Below are 17,671 nucleotides of genomic sequence, written 5' to 3'. Positions count from 1 at the left end.
GGGTTATTTTCCTTTGCTCAGGGAGCCCCGTGCTCTGACTGGGCTCCATGTGTTAGTGTGACGGGGTACTTACTCCGCATCGTGTAGCCCCCCCCCCCCCCCCCATATTGGGGAAGGTCCTTCTCGCTTGCTCTGAGGACACAGCACTCGCGTTATTCGAGCGCAGCGAACGCTTATCTCTCGGACATCCCGTGCAGCCCAACTCCCAGTCCTCGACCCTTTTGAGACGACCCTATACCTAACGTCATCTTTCTGTTTTAACATAAAAAACGAAACGTATCAGAAACCGAAGTGCATGCACTGTTTGCTGAGTTCAAAGGAGAACATGACCAGCACACCTTCATATCGACGGCTCCCGACGCGATGGCCGCACAGGGGATGCCTTCGAGCATCATAATAACCACAAATCAAACCGCCGTCAAATTACAATACTGTGTATACGGCTGAACTAACAGCAATTCTGGCAGCTCTACTCCATATTAAGCAAGGTATCATACAAAGGATAGTCATATGCACCGATTCTCATCCGTAGTTACAAGCTCTCATCACTCTGCATAATTCATCCCACCCAATTCTAAAATGCACACGACGAACGCTCTGCTCCCTTCCTCAACAAACTCACGTAATATTCCTCTGGATACCTCGACACGTAAATATTCGTGGACACAACGCTACTGACGAGGAAGCAAAACAAACTCCCATGTTTCCGGAACATAACCATCTTCATTATCCCGTTTCTGGTATTCTTGAAGTCATCAGTTCACATTTTCGTCTATTCCTCCAATCCGAATGGGATCAACACGCTCATCACTTTCAGCACTAGCCGATAATTAATCAAGTTAGTCGCCTCAGGTAAGTGCCGCCAGACTGCGTATCGGTCACGCCAAAATCATCCACTACCATCTTTTCGAGCACACTCCCCTCCGCTTGTCATCGCTGCGACATCCCATTCACCATCAATCATTTCCTCCTCGTGTGTCCGGTATATCAACGATCAAGGCAACCGCTCATCAATTACGCCAATGCCAGTCGGCTTCCATTCAACCTCCATTCTCTCCACGGTGATTGTTATCCCGATTTGCTAGTTCTACTCTTTGAGTTTCTACACAGTACAGGATTAGATGATTTCATTTAAATAACGGGTTTTCCTGCATGATTTGGTAAAGTTGCAGGGTCTTCCCTATTGGCTAGGAGTCCTGGTTTTCTTAGTGAGAACTTTCCAGGACTCAATAACATCACACAGCACTACAAAATCGTGCCGGGCGGCGGAGCCCGGGACTGCTCTCCCCGTTGCTGTGATGAAGCGGCTCGGCATCCATCCATCGCACACGTCGCCGACAGGTCAGCTGAGGTAATGCCGCCGCTAACACCGCTGACGCGGACACCATACACAGGACTCGCGTCACCCGAGAAGTCTGGCGGAAGGGCGGGTGGGGAAGCTCACTTGTCGTTCAAGCGTACTGAATGCGTGTTGCGTCGTGATGAAATAAGTATATCTTTTGCTGCGGTCTGCTTTACTCGCTATGACCCTGTTGGACAAAAATGAGCCGGGTTAACCTAACGTCACTTCAAAATAACCCCTCCCTTGCTTTGCGCCGGACAGCGTAAGCCAGTTTAACGTAATCCTTGCCCGGCCTTATGCCGGAAGAAACCCCCCCCCCCCCCCCGCCTCAGAAGTGACTTTAGGCCCGTCGAGGAAAACAGAGGCCTTGCATTGGCCCACAAAGCCATGTGAGACAGATGGCGCGCGAGTGCTCGCCGCACGGTAACGCAGCGGGTTCAATGCAAGGCTGTGAGATGCTGTTGGCCGTGTTCATGTCGTGAGGAGAGCTCACTGGCAAGAAGAACGTAGCTAATCGTCAGTTTTTTAGTAATAGCATTTAACGCAATAGCGTTAGAACACCCTGCTGATCGAGAAGGATTGTTGTTTGTGGACACCTGAGCTGTACCTGCAGCGATAAACAGAGGACTTTGGAGCGACACACGTCAAAGATTCATCTGGGGCTTCCTGCTGCTGAGAGGAACAGCGGCTTTGAGACAGGAGGCCGAGTATCGCTGGTGTAGACCTCTCACATTACCTGTTGCACCTCAGAGTTAGCGTGCTGATGGGTGGACACGCGTGAGATGAAACGCTTTTAATTCTCGTCATATTGCATAAATGAAGATGTTAGGGGTTTCTAAATATGTTGTTTGCATCCGTTGATACAAAATTGCGTGGGTTTTGATCTAAATAGTTGGGATCATGTTGCGAAGGGCGAGTTCTGCACCGGTAGCGATTATGCCCATAGTGAAGGCTGCCAACGCTTCCAGCTGATTGTACGATGGCGTGACAAAACCAAAAGTAATGTTGTCTCCAGGCTCTTGTAGAGCCATTTTATCGAGCAAGGTAGGGCTAAAGGGATGCAGTTTTTCTAAATACGTAGGGGTGAGAGAGGGAGGGGGAGGAGGGTGCAGAAGAAAAAATTGCCGTGCCTTCCTCCGAAATGCACTTTGATCAGTAAACCCAAAAGTTATGAGTAGTAAACATAATGGATGAAAATGCTACCCAACAATAGGAGCTTTCATAAATGGTTCGAAGGCACAAACCCCGTCCTCTCAAATGGAAAGGAAGCTAAACGCCTCTAGGTTGGTTATGTCAACTATGTCTTTATAAGATGATTTTATTAGTGTAGTCTCAGCCATCATTCAGGGTTTGATGGCCAGTAAACGATACTTTGCTGCAAATGAACTCCCGAAACGAGAATGTTCGGTGGCTGTGCCGCATTTCATTTATTTTGTCTTTGTTTTTGTGGTTTATCGTAGTTAGAGTTCCATTGCAATGCTTCCTGAAATATGTGGATCCTGGTCACCACTTAGACGGTTCCAAATTTCGTCGGTGACGCTTTTTGGAAAAGACACTGGAAATGGAGACAAAAAAACTTCCGAAAGACACATTCCACCACTGGGGCAAAATGACCCTCCAGCTCTTGATCAGAAACAACAGTCTGTCCCGTAGTGTTGTGCCCAATCGAGACCCTTAACCGGAAAAAGGTCTGTCTCATTAGTACTGAATGTAGAGGGTCGAAATAGGTCCAAAAAGCGCAAGACTATCCCGTGTTTCCCTGACAAGGTTCATCATTTTGCAGAAGCGAGCTTGAAACAAACACCATCGAAACATTTGAACGTTCTGCGCGCCGGACGCCGATGGTGTAGTGGTTCACGCGCCTGCATTAACCACTGCGCGTCTGGGAAACCGACGCTGCGCGGTGCGTGCGTGCGTGCGTGCGTGTGTGTGTAAGAAAAACATGTCCTTAATAGCAAATGGGTCATGTCCGGCGATTTTTTTTTGGGGGGGGGGGGGGGGCTTTCACTGTCAGGGGCCCTTTGTCAACCCTGTGCCCCCCCCCCCCCCCCCCCCATTGCCATGGCTGTGACTGCGCCCTTGGCCTCTTGCGTTGGTCGAGACCCTCTAACAATAAAATATTAGGTGAGAACGTGTGATGGAGTCCACAATGAGACAATGGAAGGGCCCTGTGTCAGTCAAGGCCCCAGTGCCGAACGGGATACCGTCTATCCTATTTCAACAAAAAAAAACCGTTAAGCCAAACTGGAACTAAATGAAACTGGAACTGGAACTGGGACTGGTGGAACTGGTGCCAATTATTGGACTACCTACGACGACAAGGAACTTTCCTGCGTCAATGAGGGCTCGTGCGTTGATCCGGGGCCAGCTGTCCGGGTCAGAGGACCTCTCACGTCAGAAAGGGGTCTAAGGTATGTTGTATACCCCTATTAAGGGCCTCATGATTGACCGGGGGACCCTACCCTGTGCTGCCAGGATAGCAGCCGGTAGGCAAACCGCGGTGGGACGAAATAGTCATCAGTCCTCTGCCGAGAACGATAGTATAGTTCCTATTGTTCTATATACGGACGGGCCCACCTCCCGGAAAAAGGTCAGCGGTCTCATAAGTGTTCAAGGGTGGATCAAAACTTGGTCTAAAATGACAGAGCTAATCCACGTTCGATTGCGGATGTCCACTCTCTTGCAGGCTCGATCAACGCAACAAACTACGAACAGGTTTTGAACCTGCGCACTTGCATCTTAGGAGCAAGAACAGCAAGAGCTGGATGCAGTCTCCGTAAAACCGAACGGCGTTGGCCGCTGCAAATTACGTCAAGCGGTGGGCGCCGGGTGCGCGTGAACGGCTGACGTTAAATAATGCTTCCGAAAGTGTTTCAGAAGCAATTTGTACCATCAATAGATCAGCCTGAGATTACGGTTTCACCCAGAGGTTTTAGGATGTCCCCTGACAGACTGATAGTTACAACAGGAATATAGAGATTATTCATGCAGTCTTTTAGTTCCACCACCAGATTCCAGCATCAGCTCGCGGCGCTGTAAATACTAATCCGTTCCTATCATCAATCTCAAAATAGCACTGGTGGAATATACGCCCAGACCGTTGTACACGCACGAATTGATGTCAACAGGCGTTTAAAGACACTTCTCCACACATAGAAGAGTTTATCCTCAGACTGAGAACCATGCGTGATCTCTCGCCTTGAATGCTTGACCTCGCCTATACGCGTGTCCACTGGATGGCATCGCGCTGCCGGGCTCAAGGGCCCATGTTCGGCTGGGCGACAACATTCCGAGGACACCAGAGCGTTTGCGGTCGTAATGGGAGAGGAACGGCATGTTGCTGCCGGCGGACACGGCTGCTGCGATCCGCGCACACGGAACAGCCGAACAGTATCACATCCGGTAATTGCATGAATGTCATTCGGGCCAACGTCAGTGTGGACGGAACGTCATAGGGAGCAGGATGCAAACATCTAAACCCAGAAATTTGGGCTAGTTTAGCAGGGCAGCAGCCGGATGCTGGCAGAGGAGCCATGGCCATCTAAGCCTTTCCACTCTTCAAATTTTTCTGCCACACGCGAGTTCTCTTACTGAACACAACGTGACACCGACGAAATTTCAAGTACCATTCAACTAAAGCAGAACGGATCAAACGCAGTGAACATTATACAGCCGATTCACTTTTGTGACTGATCGAACTTATCACCAGTGAACGTTGGGACGGTGCGCGAATCCTTCTGAACTATTGAGCGAATTGCGCCAGACTTACATGAAACGGTGATGTTTTACTCAAACCAGGCCCGTCTAGAAAGCCACAGTTGCTAGTTACATACATCCCACTCAGTATTGGCACCCAGCCTTGGAATATATTTCAATCCATAGTTTCTTCGCCTCAACCAAGAGAACGCGATAACGGTGCTTTTATCTGTTTCGTGCCACGGCGGCCCGCTGAAACGTGCTGAACAGCCGCACCATCCACACCAAACGCCGGATTGTCTGTCGACTTTAGTTCTTGAGGATGCCACTAGAATCAGCCTCCGTTCTGGGAGACGAGTCGCGCTACCTGCGTGAGAAGCTCGGGACTGCTCTGACGTGCGGCCTAGCAGAGGTCAGTAGAACCACGTTCTCAGTCCTGGCCCCAGCATAGCTCCCATCACCGATCAGCTACGGAGTGCTGACTTGCGTGTACGACGCGCGATGAGCGCTGCCTGACGCGGCGGAGACGCGGACGAGTGCGCGCGTGCCGTCCTCGTGCGGAAAACCGACCTCACGCCCAGAGCGGGCGTGGCAGGCGCCCGCGACACCCAAACCCACGCTCCCATTCGTCGCCTGACCGGCCGCGCCCGCCCGCCACAGGTGTGCCGCAAGAGGCCCAGCGACCCGATCCAGTTCCTGGCGCAGTGGCTGCTGCGCTTCCGACACTTCACGCAGGAGCAGCTGGACCTGGAGCTGGCCGAGATGCAGCGCGTGGAGGAGGAGCAGCGGCTAGCGCAGTACGAGTATACGGCGCTGCTGCGGCAGGCCATCGCCGACGGCGAAGCGGGCTGCTAGACCGCTCCCCCATCCCCCAGGCAGGTCGGTCAGCTGCGCCGCACGCCACCGAAGCGGAGCTGACCGGTCGGCGCCTTGCTCAGGGAAACACGAGGTCTGTTTCACGCACCGTTTCAAAGTACATTGTCCGGGTCGAGACTCCCAGGGTCCCGAACCACTGGTGAAACATTTTCATACATGCAGACAGCTGTAGTTGTTGTAGTTGTAGTAATTGTAGTTAGCTGTTACAGCGGCCGACACAAAATGCTCAAAGCAGTATCGATTTCATTTTTGTCTGAACAGGAGCCCATACATACTTAGACGATAACCCCTCCCCCCAATACATTAACACAGAAACTTTGTTTTCGCCCACAAATACAAGATCATTCAAGAAAAAACCCGAAGTGTAAGCGGTCGCAAGCCAGTCACGAAATGCTAAAGTAATAAGCACGACTGTCCTTACACACGGAAATGTGCTCCACACCATCGCGCAGCCTAGGGCCGAGCACCAGTTCGTGAGCACGGCGGCCCAGCCCGTCTCTGGCAGGAATGTGATACACCCGCCGGGCTCACACGGCCAGGACGTTTGAGCGTCCTCCGCTCCCCCTCCCCCCTGCACCTGCCCACAGTCACGTCGACCGGCTCAACCGGCGGGCAATGCAGGCCGGGATCAGATTTGGTAATTTCGATTTCGAAAGTCGTGAAATCTCACGGCACGGCAATCGTAACACGAGGCGAGCCCCGGATCTCGTCCTGTCGCGTTAGTGTGATGCCTCAAGGACCGAGAGTCGGCAGCGGGTCGAGTCGGCACCGCCGCTGACCCGCGGCGGCCGCAGCGAATGCCGTGGCGCGACGGCGAGCCGGCGGTGGGCGGCGTGACCGCTTTGTTGGCGTCGGCCACACGGGGGTCTGCGGCCAGCAAGCTGGTCACCAAGGCCACAATTATTCCGTCCGGAGGGCGTGGCAGTGGCCAGACACGCGCCACACCAGGTGCGTGCCTATCACCGGTGGTAGGCGGACAAATCAAACCGCACACACACATGGCTACCCCCCTCCCCCCCCCCTTCACCTACACCCACACACAAACCATCAAACACGAGCCGCGCGTGCCTGCGAATGTCTGTGCCGTCGAGCCGACAGACGCATTACCGGGTGTCCGTCCCCAGTTTAGCGTCCGACATGTCGGCGCACCGCTTCCGTCCCTCAGCAAGCCGGCGGCGGCGGTGGCGCCGCCTGTCAGCCGGCCTCCCGCCGTACAGGCTGCCCAGCTGCCGTAGCCCGGCCCAGCACCGGCCGCAGCGGCGCGTCCGCCGGGCCAGCCTCGCGTCCGGCGGCGCCCGCTCTCAGCGGCCCGGCTGCCGGTGCTCCTCCGCCGGCCTCTGCCGTCTGTCGGGCGGGCCGGCCCCCTCCGTCCGGCCCAGCCCGGACCGGCCGCCCCTCTGGCCGGCCCTCACGGCTGCCCCAGTCTCGGAGTCCAGGGACCATGGACGGACCGCGGCAGCGCCGACGGCGCCAGCGCGCACCAGAGCCGGCCGCGCGGCAATTTAGTGGCCGAGAGTCCCCGCAGCGGCTGACGGCTTGGGGCACAGACAGTCGCATGCACGCGCGGCGAAATGCGAACTTTCAAACGTGGAGCGCCTCCGTCCACGAACAATGTACAAATGTACAGGCACCGGGAGACGTACCGAACGGGTGTGAACTGAAAGGCATGCCACCAAAAGTAAATTAAAACGCAACAGGCACAATACTTACGCTAAAAGCTACTGCAACGAAAACTACCATGCCAGTCACTCTACACGCAGTTCACATAAAACACGCCAACAGATAGCCCGCTCTGCACCAGAGTGCAGCTATTGGGCCACAAGGTCCGTTCACCGCACTTCAAATCTCTACGTTCCTCCCTATCCCACCCGCTCCCTCGACGTGCCCACCCTTCCACACTTCCCTCTTCCCGCGCGCGGTCCTCCTCCGGACAAATAGTCACAGGCACTTGACAGCCGCTTCTCGGGGCTCGCTCCAGTTCCCTGCCGACCGGCCGGTCTCATCAGCGAGGAAGGCGTCGGCGGATAAGCGGCACCCCGTAACGCCCGGCGAACCGGCCAGCACCAGCAGAAAGCCTCGGTGTCCAGCGGCGGCCCGAGGCTCACAGCTGGGTCTGGTGGTCGCACGGCGGACCCTGACACGGCCACGCAGTAGGTCCAGGGTCCGCAGGCGTCACAGCAGACCACACGGCGGACCCGGCGGAGGACCCCGACGCCACGGTCTCGGCACGGCCCGCGCCGCTCAGGCGGGCAGGAACGCCTCGGGCGGCACCTTGTTCTCCTGCTTCAGCTGGGCGAACACCTGGACGGCGCGCTCGTAGTTGTAGGCATTCTCCTCGAGGCACCTGCGGTGCGAGAGGGCGGACGGCGTCAGTGGACAGGCGAGGGTAGCGCATGCTACCGGGGCCGCACCCGCTGCCGGCCGCAGCCTGCAGAGCTGGCAATGGCTGCTGAGAAATCAGACTGACTCGCTGACGGGAATCCGACCCTTCCCGCTCCCCTCACACCCTGCAGCGGGCGACACACAGGCCCGCCCTGACCGCGCGGTCCGTTCGTCTGACGAGGCCGTCGGTAACCGGCGCCGGAGCCCGGCCGGCCTGGCGGGACCGGATCCGATGCTCGCCCGACGCCCGACCGACGCCGCTCCTCCTGCGCCGCCGCCGATAACACTCACTTGACGGACCAGGCGACGTTCATGCCGGAGACGGCGGTCAGCTGCTCGGCCATGCGACGGCGCACGTCGTCGGTGATCGGCGCGGCGGCGGCCGGCGCCCCGACCCCGGTCGCCGCGCCCGGCACCGCCTGCACGTGCGGGATCGGCGACGGCGACGGCGTCGGCGCCGACGGCTTGAACGCCGCCTGCGGTGGGGAGAGGCGCTGCGGTGAGCCACGTGGGCGTGTCGCGACTGCAGCACGCCGTGGTGCGTAAATGCATCGAGGTTTCGAGGACCGCCCGTACTTGCTGCTGCTCTGCGAGGACTTCCTTCATCAAAACGACGGGGATTGGGGACGCCTTTGATTCGGATCCGCGTCGCCTAATACAGAAAGTACGGGACCGTGCCTAGCAGTGAACGAAAAATGACGACGAAACACATTCAGAACACCCAGCCCGGCTTGCCTCTCTGCACTCGTACCACACTCCTCGCCACCCTCCAACCTAGTTCAGCAGTGCGCACCAGCGGCCCAGAGTGCTCCATCCCGCTGCGCCACCGCGTGGCGGTCCGCCCCCACCTTGATCTGCTCCGTGGTGGCCGGCGTGACGACCAGCATCTCGTTGATGACGCAGAACCCCTGGCCGTGCGGCACGATGACGAACACGCGCGAGAAGGCGCGCACGGGCGTGTGCCGCTCCTCGCGCTCCTTCAGCACGCCGCACACACTGATCTGCATCAGACGCTCCTGCGGCCGCGAGCGGCTGGTCAGACGAGCGACGCTGCACCCCGCGGCTCATCTGCCGCTCAGCTACTTCCGTTCGCGCCGGTGCTGTATGCATTCATGACCCGCAGCGGGAAGGCGAAGCGTGAAGTGTACTCTCCCCCCGCCCCCTCCCCTCCCGCAGGGACCGTCCCGGCGGAAAGCTGGGCAGACGCGTCGTCACCACGTGACGGACCGGTCACTACCAGCGGACAGTGGTCTCGGGGCACGCAGCAGCGGGGCGCGACCGCCGTCAGCGCCAGGTAGCCGCCGGGGGTTCACGACAGCTGCCACGGCCGACAGCCGACGGCAGCGACTGGGAGGACCGTCCACACCAGCAGTCCGACAGAGTCGCCGCAGCCCTGCGCAGCCCAACGCCGGCCGGCACAGGACGGCTTCCAGCCGCGCCGCTACCCCGGCCGCCGCAGCCCGAGCTCCGTCACTCACGTTCGCCACGGGCACGTCGACGGTGAACGAGTTGGAGTCGTGCTGCGTCTTGGGCAGGCGGGCCAGCGCGCCGAGCACCTCCAGCTTGCCGGAGCGCAGCAGTGCCGCCTGCCGTTCGCGCGCCGTGCGCTGCAGGTTCCGGCTGTCCGACATCCAGGTGTGCAGCCTGCCAGGAATCGGCGTCAGCGGACCACAACAGGCTGGCGATTCCACCCGACGCATCCGCGCATGGCATCCGAGTGCAGCGAAAGGCATTCGCAGCGACGGGCTGAATCGGACAAAACGAACGCAACGCAAATGAACACAAATTAACTTCCTGAGCTCTCATGTGACGCTTGCGCCGGGCGTCGCATCGCGCGCCAAAGGCTTGTCTCGCCCCCGCCCACCCCCCGCGTCCACATGACCATCTGGCGTGCCGCGCGCCGTGGCCCGTCGGACACTGCCCTCGCCCCGCGCCGCCCGGTCACAGCCAGCGGGCGACCCGCCCTCCCCTGGCACCTGTCGGAGCTGTTGCGCGGCGGCAGCGACACGCTGAGGCTGAAGCGGCACCGCTCGTGGTACGCGTCCATCAGGGCGTCCCGCTTGTCAGCGTCGAACACGTCGAAGTACTGCTTCAGGAACATGAGCGCGATGTCTGCGGCATGGGGGCGGACAATGCAGTTAGACGTCGGGGCGGTCAGAGGCGCACCAGGCACGAGGACAATGGCGCACGGGGCGCGGTCTCCGTCCACACATACACACACAAACTTAACACTCTCACTGCTCGGTCTCACCGTGGCGGTTCTCATCGTGTTTCAGTCTCTCACTGATACATCAGCACAACCACTACAGGGCGCGCGCGGAGCCGACCACAGGTTGGCTACGTGCCAATAAATAAATAAACAAATAAACGATAAGATCAAGCACACGTAGGACCGACACAGCTAAAACTGAATCCCTACCGAGCACAGACAAACAGCTCGCGGCAACCAGAGAACCGGCCACAGCTAAAACACACCGACACCAGCTAGCCCACGACAGCAGTCGGTAGGCAGTAGCCGGGGTTCGGCAGCCGCCGCTGACGGCACCCAAAAAACAGACCACAGCTAAACCACACCGACACCAGCCGAGCCACGACAGCAGCCGGTAGGCAGCAGCCAGGGGTCGGCAGCCGCAGCCGAACAGGCGCGGCGCCCCGGTCGCTGGCCCAGCCTCGGCTTCAGAAGGCTCCTGGCGCCGCGCTCCGCCCCGGCGGCCAGCACTCACCGCGCGGTTGCGAGCCGCAGAAGAACGAGCTCTTCGACTCGGGCAACTTCTTGGCCGCCACGCTGTCGTCCTCCACGTCAAACTCGATCGGCGGAGGCAGCTCCACGTTGTCCTGCGGCCGAGCGCCGGGTCACGCCGGGTCACACACGCAGCCAGCCAGCGGGGGCGGCGGTGGGGTGGGGCGCGCGCGACGCCGGGGCGCTCACCGTCTCAGCGTCGGCTGACCGGTGTGCCGCCTCCGGCGAGGCCAAATAGGAGACGGGGACAGTTAGTACAGGCAGGGGTGCGACGAGCACCATCCGGCAGTAGTGCAATCGTCAGATTGGAAGCCTGGCACAAATGAACATGGCTGCCGGAGGGAGCGGTGACGACATAAACAACTTGGTGGCAACGGAACCGTCAGCCCCAGACGGTAACCACAAACCATACGGACATATGCCAACAAATATGACGCATTTTAGTTGGAGGAAAGTGCCGATGGACTCGACACCAAGACTTCGCGTATCTTTGACAAGCCGCGCGCCCGCCGCGACAGCACACAAAAGCCCGTGTCGAGCGCATACGCACAACCCAGATCCCGGCCATCACCGCGGCCGACCTCCGCGGGGTCTTACCAGCAGGACGATCTTGGGGAAGCGCTTCCGCACGGCGCTGAGGAACAGAGGCGCTTCGGTTGTGGAATCCTGCGGTCAGACTCGGACGGCACGGGTTATCGCCAGCGTCAGACACGGCGAGCCAGACACCCCCCGCCCCCGGCCCGCCCGCGACGCGCCCTACCCTTCGGGGTGCCGGTGAGCCGCGCGCGGCACATGCATCGCGAGCTCGGCCCGCTGCAGCGCCAGGCCCCGTCACAGGTTGACCGCTCCCCCGCACCGGCCGCCCAGTCAGCTCTGATGGAGCCGACATGCGTCATCCCGGCGACGACCGACACGCGCGGCACGCGGCCAGCGGGGTCCGGTGCCGTCCCCCCCCCCCCCCCACCCCGCCGGCCGCCGCCGCCCAGAGGGTCGGCCGCGCCGGCGTACCTGATGTAGTCGGCCTTCTCCGTGAAGCCGTCGCACAGTTTGTTGCCGTCCAGGTTGAGTTCGACCAGCGGCATCCCCGACAGCGAGTCGAGCAGGCCCACGGTGCCCATCTGTGGCGGACCGGGCAGTGGCGTCAGCGGACCCGGCGGACACACCGCACCCGAGCAGCGGTCCGCCACCGCGCCGGGGCGGTGGTCCGACGTCGTGCCGGGGTAGCGGTCCGCCACCACGCCGGAGCGGCGGACCGCTACCCCGGCACGGTATACGGCAGCCGGGGCAGGACACGGCGGTCACACAGCACGACAGGACAGGACGTGACGTCACACATTCCACAGCAGCAGCAGGACACGACCACCCATACATCGGTCCAGGTCAGAGTACGGCGGTCCATGCCACGGGTGAACCACTGCCAGGCATGTCCGCGCGAAAATGGACAGATGACAGCACTTAACTGGACGATGACATAGTGGATCTATCACTGACATATTGGCACGCTAACGAACCAATGCCGAAGCAACCGGGATTGACCGGAGACTGGATTTCTTAACTGTGACCTTTGACGCGCTGTTCCAGCACACCAGGCGGCGCCAATCGGCACGCTGGAACAGCACGTCAAAATGCGCACAGATGCGCACAAATACCGAACGAATGCAAACTTCGCCACCGCCAGACCACCGACCACGTCTGAAGGGCAGGTCGCGACGGCACACGTTCCCGAGGAGGCCGTCACTGTTCGTGCAGATGTTTACATAACAGAGCGCAGATGACGGGGCATACATGGGGGTGGCAGCATGCGCAGGACCCTGAGGCCTTCCAAGGCCCAGCCCGGTAACTGTAGCCGACGTGGACCGCTGAGGGTGGCGCGGCGCCGACCCGAGCGGGGTCCACGGCCGGCAGGCATTTGTGTCGTCCCCTTGCGAAGCACCGGCGACTACTGACCGCCGCCGGTGTATCAGAGGGGACCAGGCATGACACGGCGTGCACGGTCCGTCCAGGACTGCATACGGCCACACGTCACAGCCAGCAGTTGGACATGGAGAGTGAATTCCAGACCGTATTGCCGAGGCAGCATCCCGGCACCCCGGCAAAATTGTTTAACAGGAAAAATAGACGCCTCTGTGAATAACCAGCTTGTACTTACAAGTTTGGTGACCTGATGACGGTCCCTGACCTTGTTACACACCGCGCGCCGCTGTACTCGCATGGAATAGTCCGTTCCCACGGACCGGACTGGTACGTAACACCATGGTATTGTGCACAGACCTTAACTACGCCCGAAAATGTGTGAGGCCTGGGGGGGGGGCGGGGGGGGGGGGGGCGGGGGGGCAGATCTGACCTGATGAGGCGTTTTATCAGAAAGATGCCACAGATACGCTTTCACCAATTTTGGGAGGGGCAAAAATTTTCCCGAAGTCCAGTCCCACAGAGGCTTCACTCATCCACGGACTCCTTCAACCAACTGAGAACGGCACGCCATGTTTCCAAGGCACCGATTCTGACATACTTTTGACTGTTGACGACAGTGGTCGATGGTACAGCACACGCAGATACCACTTACTGTAGCTGCCACGGACGATGCCCAGCCGAAAAGCGCGGACCAGAACATTGTCCACAACAGCATACGTTTGTGTAGTCCCCTTGCGAAGCAGCGGCAATTATAGACCATCGCCGCTGTATCAGAGGGGACAAGGGTACAGCTGACGGGTTCCAGCTGCTGGCCTCGCCACTGCACCGCTCCAGGGAATATTTCTGTGTCATTGACTGACGACTGCTTCGACCAAAGATAGCCAGATCCGTAAACGCGAATGAAACATGAGGCTCCGTTGGTAACGCGCGGATCTCCACGTGGGAGGTCTCAGTTTGATTTCTGGGTGTCCTCGCTTTGAGCCGGAAATTGAACACTGTGGTCGCCAGCACTTCATAAGGTGACGCGACGACGCATACTGCGTACCCATTTCCTAACCTACCAGAAAATCACACAAAGTAATAATGATCAATACCACACTAAAACAGACACCTCTGCATACTTCTGGACCGTATTGCAGCCACAAGCATGAAACCGTGAGAAGACAACCACAAGTACGAAAACGTGAGGAGACAACGCTCCAGAAACAACTGATGAGGACAATACCAGTACCGGAAAAGTATGTAAGGAAACGAGCTCGCACAACCAGAGAGAGCGGAACGGATATGTCATCACCTGAAAATTCATCGGCCGGCTTACACAGCCAAAAATTGAAGTCTAAACATCTATGGACAATGCCACCTACTAGAAGGGGGAGGGGGAAGACAGTTCGGCTTGCTCGATTGAGCTATTATGCGTCTTGCCCACCTGATGATTGATACGGAGCACAGCTCTCAGTAACTGTAGCCCAAAAACGACGGCCGAGAACGTTACAAAAACGGGCTCGAACATGGGTTTCGCCGGCAGGCACTTATGTCGTCCCGTTGCGAAGCACCAGCAGCTGCAGGCCACTGCTAGTGTATCAGACGGGACCAAGCACATTGCTTTATTTATCGACGCATTTGATTACTCAAGCCAGCCAAAGGCGGAGGATTGGTACGCCCTTTGCCATTCATATGTTGATATCGCTACGCGGTAACATCTCCTGCAGCAACGATGCCAATTCAAAACGTTAAGACAATATTTGATATGCCCAACACCTTGACCTCCTGGCTTCTCGGCATTCTGCGTCGGGACCCATTATTCCCACGACATCCCACCTTCATTATACAAGGTACTCGGAAGAGGTACTCAAGGTGGAGGTACCCGCTAAACGCTACGCCTCACCACAGCTTTGTGCGGTGCAGCCGGGCAGGCCGAGGGCCGGCCCACACACGGCCAGCTGGGGCTGTGGAGCGCAAAGCCACGCTCGTCCATGAAGCTAACGCACACGGTCAATCGCATCGCAGACGAATGCATAACGCCGAGACCTTGCTCCTGAAGCTGCGCCCCTACCAACTCAAGCATTAAGCATGAATTTCAATTCCCTTCGGGCAAGTGAGGCGTGTGAATCTGCACTTACCCCAAGGTTTCGCAGCAGATCAATACGCTACAGGTAGTGCTATGCGAAAAAAGCATAATCTCATTTGTGATGCGGATGATAAAGCATGCGCCGAACCAAGGCCCATTGTACAGGCACTCGCCGCGCCTAACAAAGTGAGCGCAAACAACATTAATGCGCCATCAGAGGGAAGCTGGTCCCCCAAAGCCAGGGCAAATGAGACGGACCGACCCGCGGCTCAGCGGCTGCATCATGCCGGCGGCCTGTCTCACAGGTTCCCATGATCACTGTCTTTCACTTCCCAACATCCCCAAAGAACATCTGCCCACCCGTCCTTCGTCGGCCCGCCGTGCAGCTCTTGTCGCCAGTGCGCCACGCCACATCGGGTTCCCCCACGCAGCAGCAGCTTGAGCCGCAACAGGTGCAAGTCAAACATTCGACCCTGTCAACCAGGTCCGAGCGTCCTTGCGCTCATGCACGTACAGACGCTTGCGTCGTACACTCCAGAATGAGGTAAAAAACATATCGCAACTGCAGCGCAAGGGGTTGCCGGCCAGCCCGATAAGCACCCAATGCTCGACTTTGTCCATCGCCTACTGAGACTGCCTTGCTCATCGATAAGATAGCCACGGCGGCCGCAGGTGTGGCCGACGCGGGGTGGCCCGGGTCCTAGCGAGAGCACCCGGGCACCACCCGAGCTGGCCGATGATTGTGTCGTCCCCCTTGCGAAGCACCGACAAGCTACTGACCGCCGCCGGTGTATCAGAGGGGACCAGGGTACGGCCCGTACGCCGTCACTACTGACACTGCCGTCGACTCCTATCTGTCGCGAGGAGGGCACCGTTCGGCGCCGATCAAAATACAACAAATATAAAATAAACACTGTAAGAAAGGTAAAACTACTCACACCACACAAATTCAATCTTCAGCCGCTTCATGGTGCAATTTTCGGTCGGGTTTTGTTACCGCTGTCAAAGTTTTGGCGGGATGTCTTCGGGACCAGGGTCTATGCTAAGCAATAATCACGGCTTGTTTCGAAGATAGCCGCGGGCGGGTGAAAAATCATCCAACAGACCATCTTCGCGCCTGGCGGTTCTCATCCAATGACCTTCATCGAACTCAACAGCTGCGCAGCGCGCGCACAATGCACCTCATCCTTGTCAAGTTGCAGGTCAGGGGTATTGACCACCGGAAAACCAGGCGCTTCTTCTAGTACGCCTAACCAACGTATTCCACCACACGCAACGGGGCAAGTCATGTCCTCCCGTAACAAGGGGTAGGGAATGATAAAACAATATTGCAAACGAGGTTATCTTTCTCCAAAAAGAGGTGGCTTAAACGTGCACCGGTCACATACACCGGGAATTCCGGACGGGTGACGGACAATCATTCCGGATAGAAAAGCGCAGTGCGTACACCACATGCACGCGTCGGACAACGAGCACGAGATACATATACGCACACGACAGGAATCCTGGAAGAACGCACAAGTCGAGTGATATGGTGGCACATGCATTGGGGTGAGGACCTGTGCAAATGCCACCCCAATAAGACGAGATCGCATGGAGGCCAGTGGATCGCAATGGAGCCCATGCGCGGCTGGCGCAAGGGTCGCAGGCCGCGGCTTGAGCTCGCCAGCCAAACAAACGCGGCAGCACACTGACTCACCAAGTTGTGGCTGAGGTCCAGCGCCTTAAGGTCGGCGCAGGAGTTCTTCAGCGGCTTGAAGGGCACCAGGCTGGTCAGCTTGTTCTTGGACAGGTTGATGCCCATCACCTCGGGGATGTTGGCGACGATGATGTCGATGACGGCGGAGACCACGTTTTGCCGCGACAGCGGCAGGTACAGGCCCTTGCCCCGGATATCTGACGGCATCCCGGCAGCCCGTCACCAGCTGGAGTCGCTCCCGGTCCCACCAGCCCGTCCTCCGCCGCCTTGCGGAGCGACGCCAGCCGAGGCGTCCGTGGCGACGGACCCTCAGGCCGCACCCCTCCGGTCATGCGTGCCAACCTCGCCCCGGACGGCGCGCGCCAGCCCACCCCGGACGGCGCGCGCCAGCCCACCCCGGACGTGCGCGCCAGCCCACCCCGGACGGTGCGCGCCAGCCACCCGGACGGCGCCGCCAGCCCGCTCCGGACGGTGCGCGCCAGCCCGCCCCGGACGGCGCGCGCCAGCCCGCCCCGGACGGCGCGCCAGCCCACCCCGGACGGCGCGCCAGCCCACCCCGGACGGTGCGCGCCACGCCCCCACGTGTCAGCCCGAGCGCCACTGAGCCCCGCCCGGGCTACGGAGGCCACCGGACACTCACAGGGGTCGGCGTGGAACTGGCCTAGGTTCAGTGTGCGGTTGGCCGGTGTGTAGCGGTTGCTGAGTGCCTGCTGTAGCTCTGTCTTCACGCCGTCGTCCACGGTCAGCATCGGCGGCTCGGAGCGCTTCGTCTGCGAGCGGCAGCAGGGGTCAGGGCGGCCGCCGCACCCTCCGCTGGTCACGGCATCGCCGATATCGCAGGGGGGGGGGGGGTTGGCACACAAAACCGGCCGGTAGCAAAACAGACATTACACCCGAAACGAAACATACGTAGATGACGATGCGCAGACAAAACAGGCCTGAAGTCTTCTGATA

The 17,671-nt window shown here is 58.8% G+C and overlaps 2 protein-coding genes across 2 annotated transcripts; one reads left to right on the top strand and one right to left on the bottom strand.

The window, feature by feature from the left end:
• Positions 1 to 4,971: 4,971 nt before the first annotated feature.
• LOC119093099 (DPY30 domain-containing protein 1) lies at positions 4,972 to 6,914 on the top strand. Its single transcript, XM_037215991.1, has 2 exons — positions 4,972 to 5,450; positions 5,699 to 6,914. The coding sequence occupies exons 1-2, from the start codon at positions 5,361 to 5,363 to the stop codon at positions 5,891 to 5,893; spliced, it is 285 nt and encodes a 94-aa protein (XP_037071886.1). The 5' UTR covers positions 4,972 to 5,360; the 3' UTR covers positions 5,894 to 6,914.
• A 2,161-nt stretch (positions 6,915 to 9,075) lies between these two features.
• Positions 9,076 to 17,466, bottom strand: LOC119094351 (nuclear RNA export factor 1). The gene is made up of 8 exons (XM_037217418.1): positions 17,358 to 17,466; positions 16,718 to 16,914; positions 12,045 to 12,154; positions 11,634 to 11,670; positions 11,020 to 11,131; positions 10,273 to 10,408; positions 9,775 to 9,940; positions 9,076 to 9,312 (listed from the first exon to the last, which is right to left on the bottom strand). The coding sequence occupies exons 1-8, from the start codon at positions 17,464 to 17,466 to the stop codon at positions 9,076 to 9,078; spliced, it is 1,104 nt and encodes a 367-aa protein (XP_037073313.1).
• Between the last annotated feature and the right edge of the window lie 205 nt (positions 17,467 to 17,671).

This window comes from Pollicipes pollicipes, unplaced genomic scaffold (assembly GCF_011947565.3).
Source record: "Pollicipes pollicipes isolate AB1234 unplaced genomic scaffold, Ppol_2.1 Scaffold_4002;HRSCAF=4701_pilon_pilon_pilon, whole genome shotgun sequence".
In the NCBI taxonomy this organism is placed as follows: domain Eukaryota; kingdom Metazoa; phylum Arthropoda; class Thecostraca; order Pollicipedomorpha; family Pollicipedidae; genus Pollicipes; species Pollicipes pollicipes.
This window is presented reverse-complemented; position numbering and strand designations above follow the sequence as displayed.

Excerpts from the sequence above, each read along its gene's own strand:
- LOC119093099 (XM_037215991.1), top strand. The coding sequence starts at position 5,361 with ATGCCACTAGAATCAGCCTCCGTTCTGGGAGACGAGTCGCGCTACCTG. Across the intron at positions 5,451-5,698 it reads TGACGTGCGGCCTAGCAGAG|GTGTGCCGCAAGAGGCCCAG; the intron begins GTCAGTAGAACC and ends CGCCCGCCACAG.
- LOC119094351 (XM_037217418.1), bottom strand. The coding sequence starts at position 17,466 with ATGCTGACCGTGGACGACGGCGTGAAGACAGAGCTACAGCAGGCACTC. Across the intron at positions 12,155-16,717 it reads TGGACCTCAGCCACAACTTG|ATGGGCACCGTGGGCCTGCT; the intron begins GTGAGTCAGTGT and ends GGTCCGCCACAG. Across the intron at positions 9,941-10,272 it reads CCGCGCAACAGCTCCGACAG|GCTGCACACCTGGATGTCGG; the intron begins GTGCCAGGGGAG and ends GATTCCTGGCAG.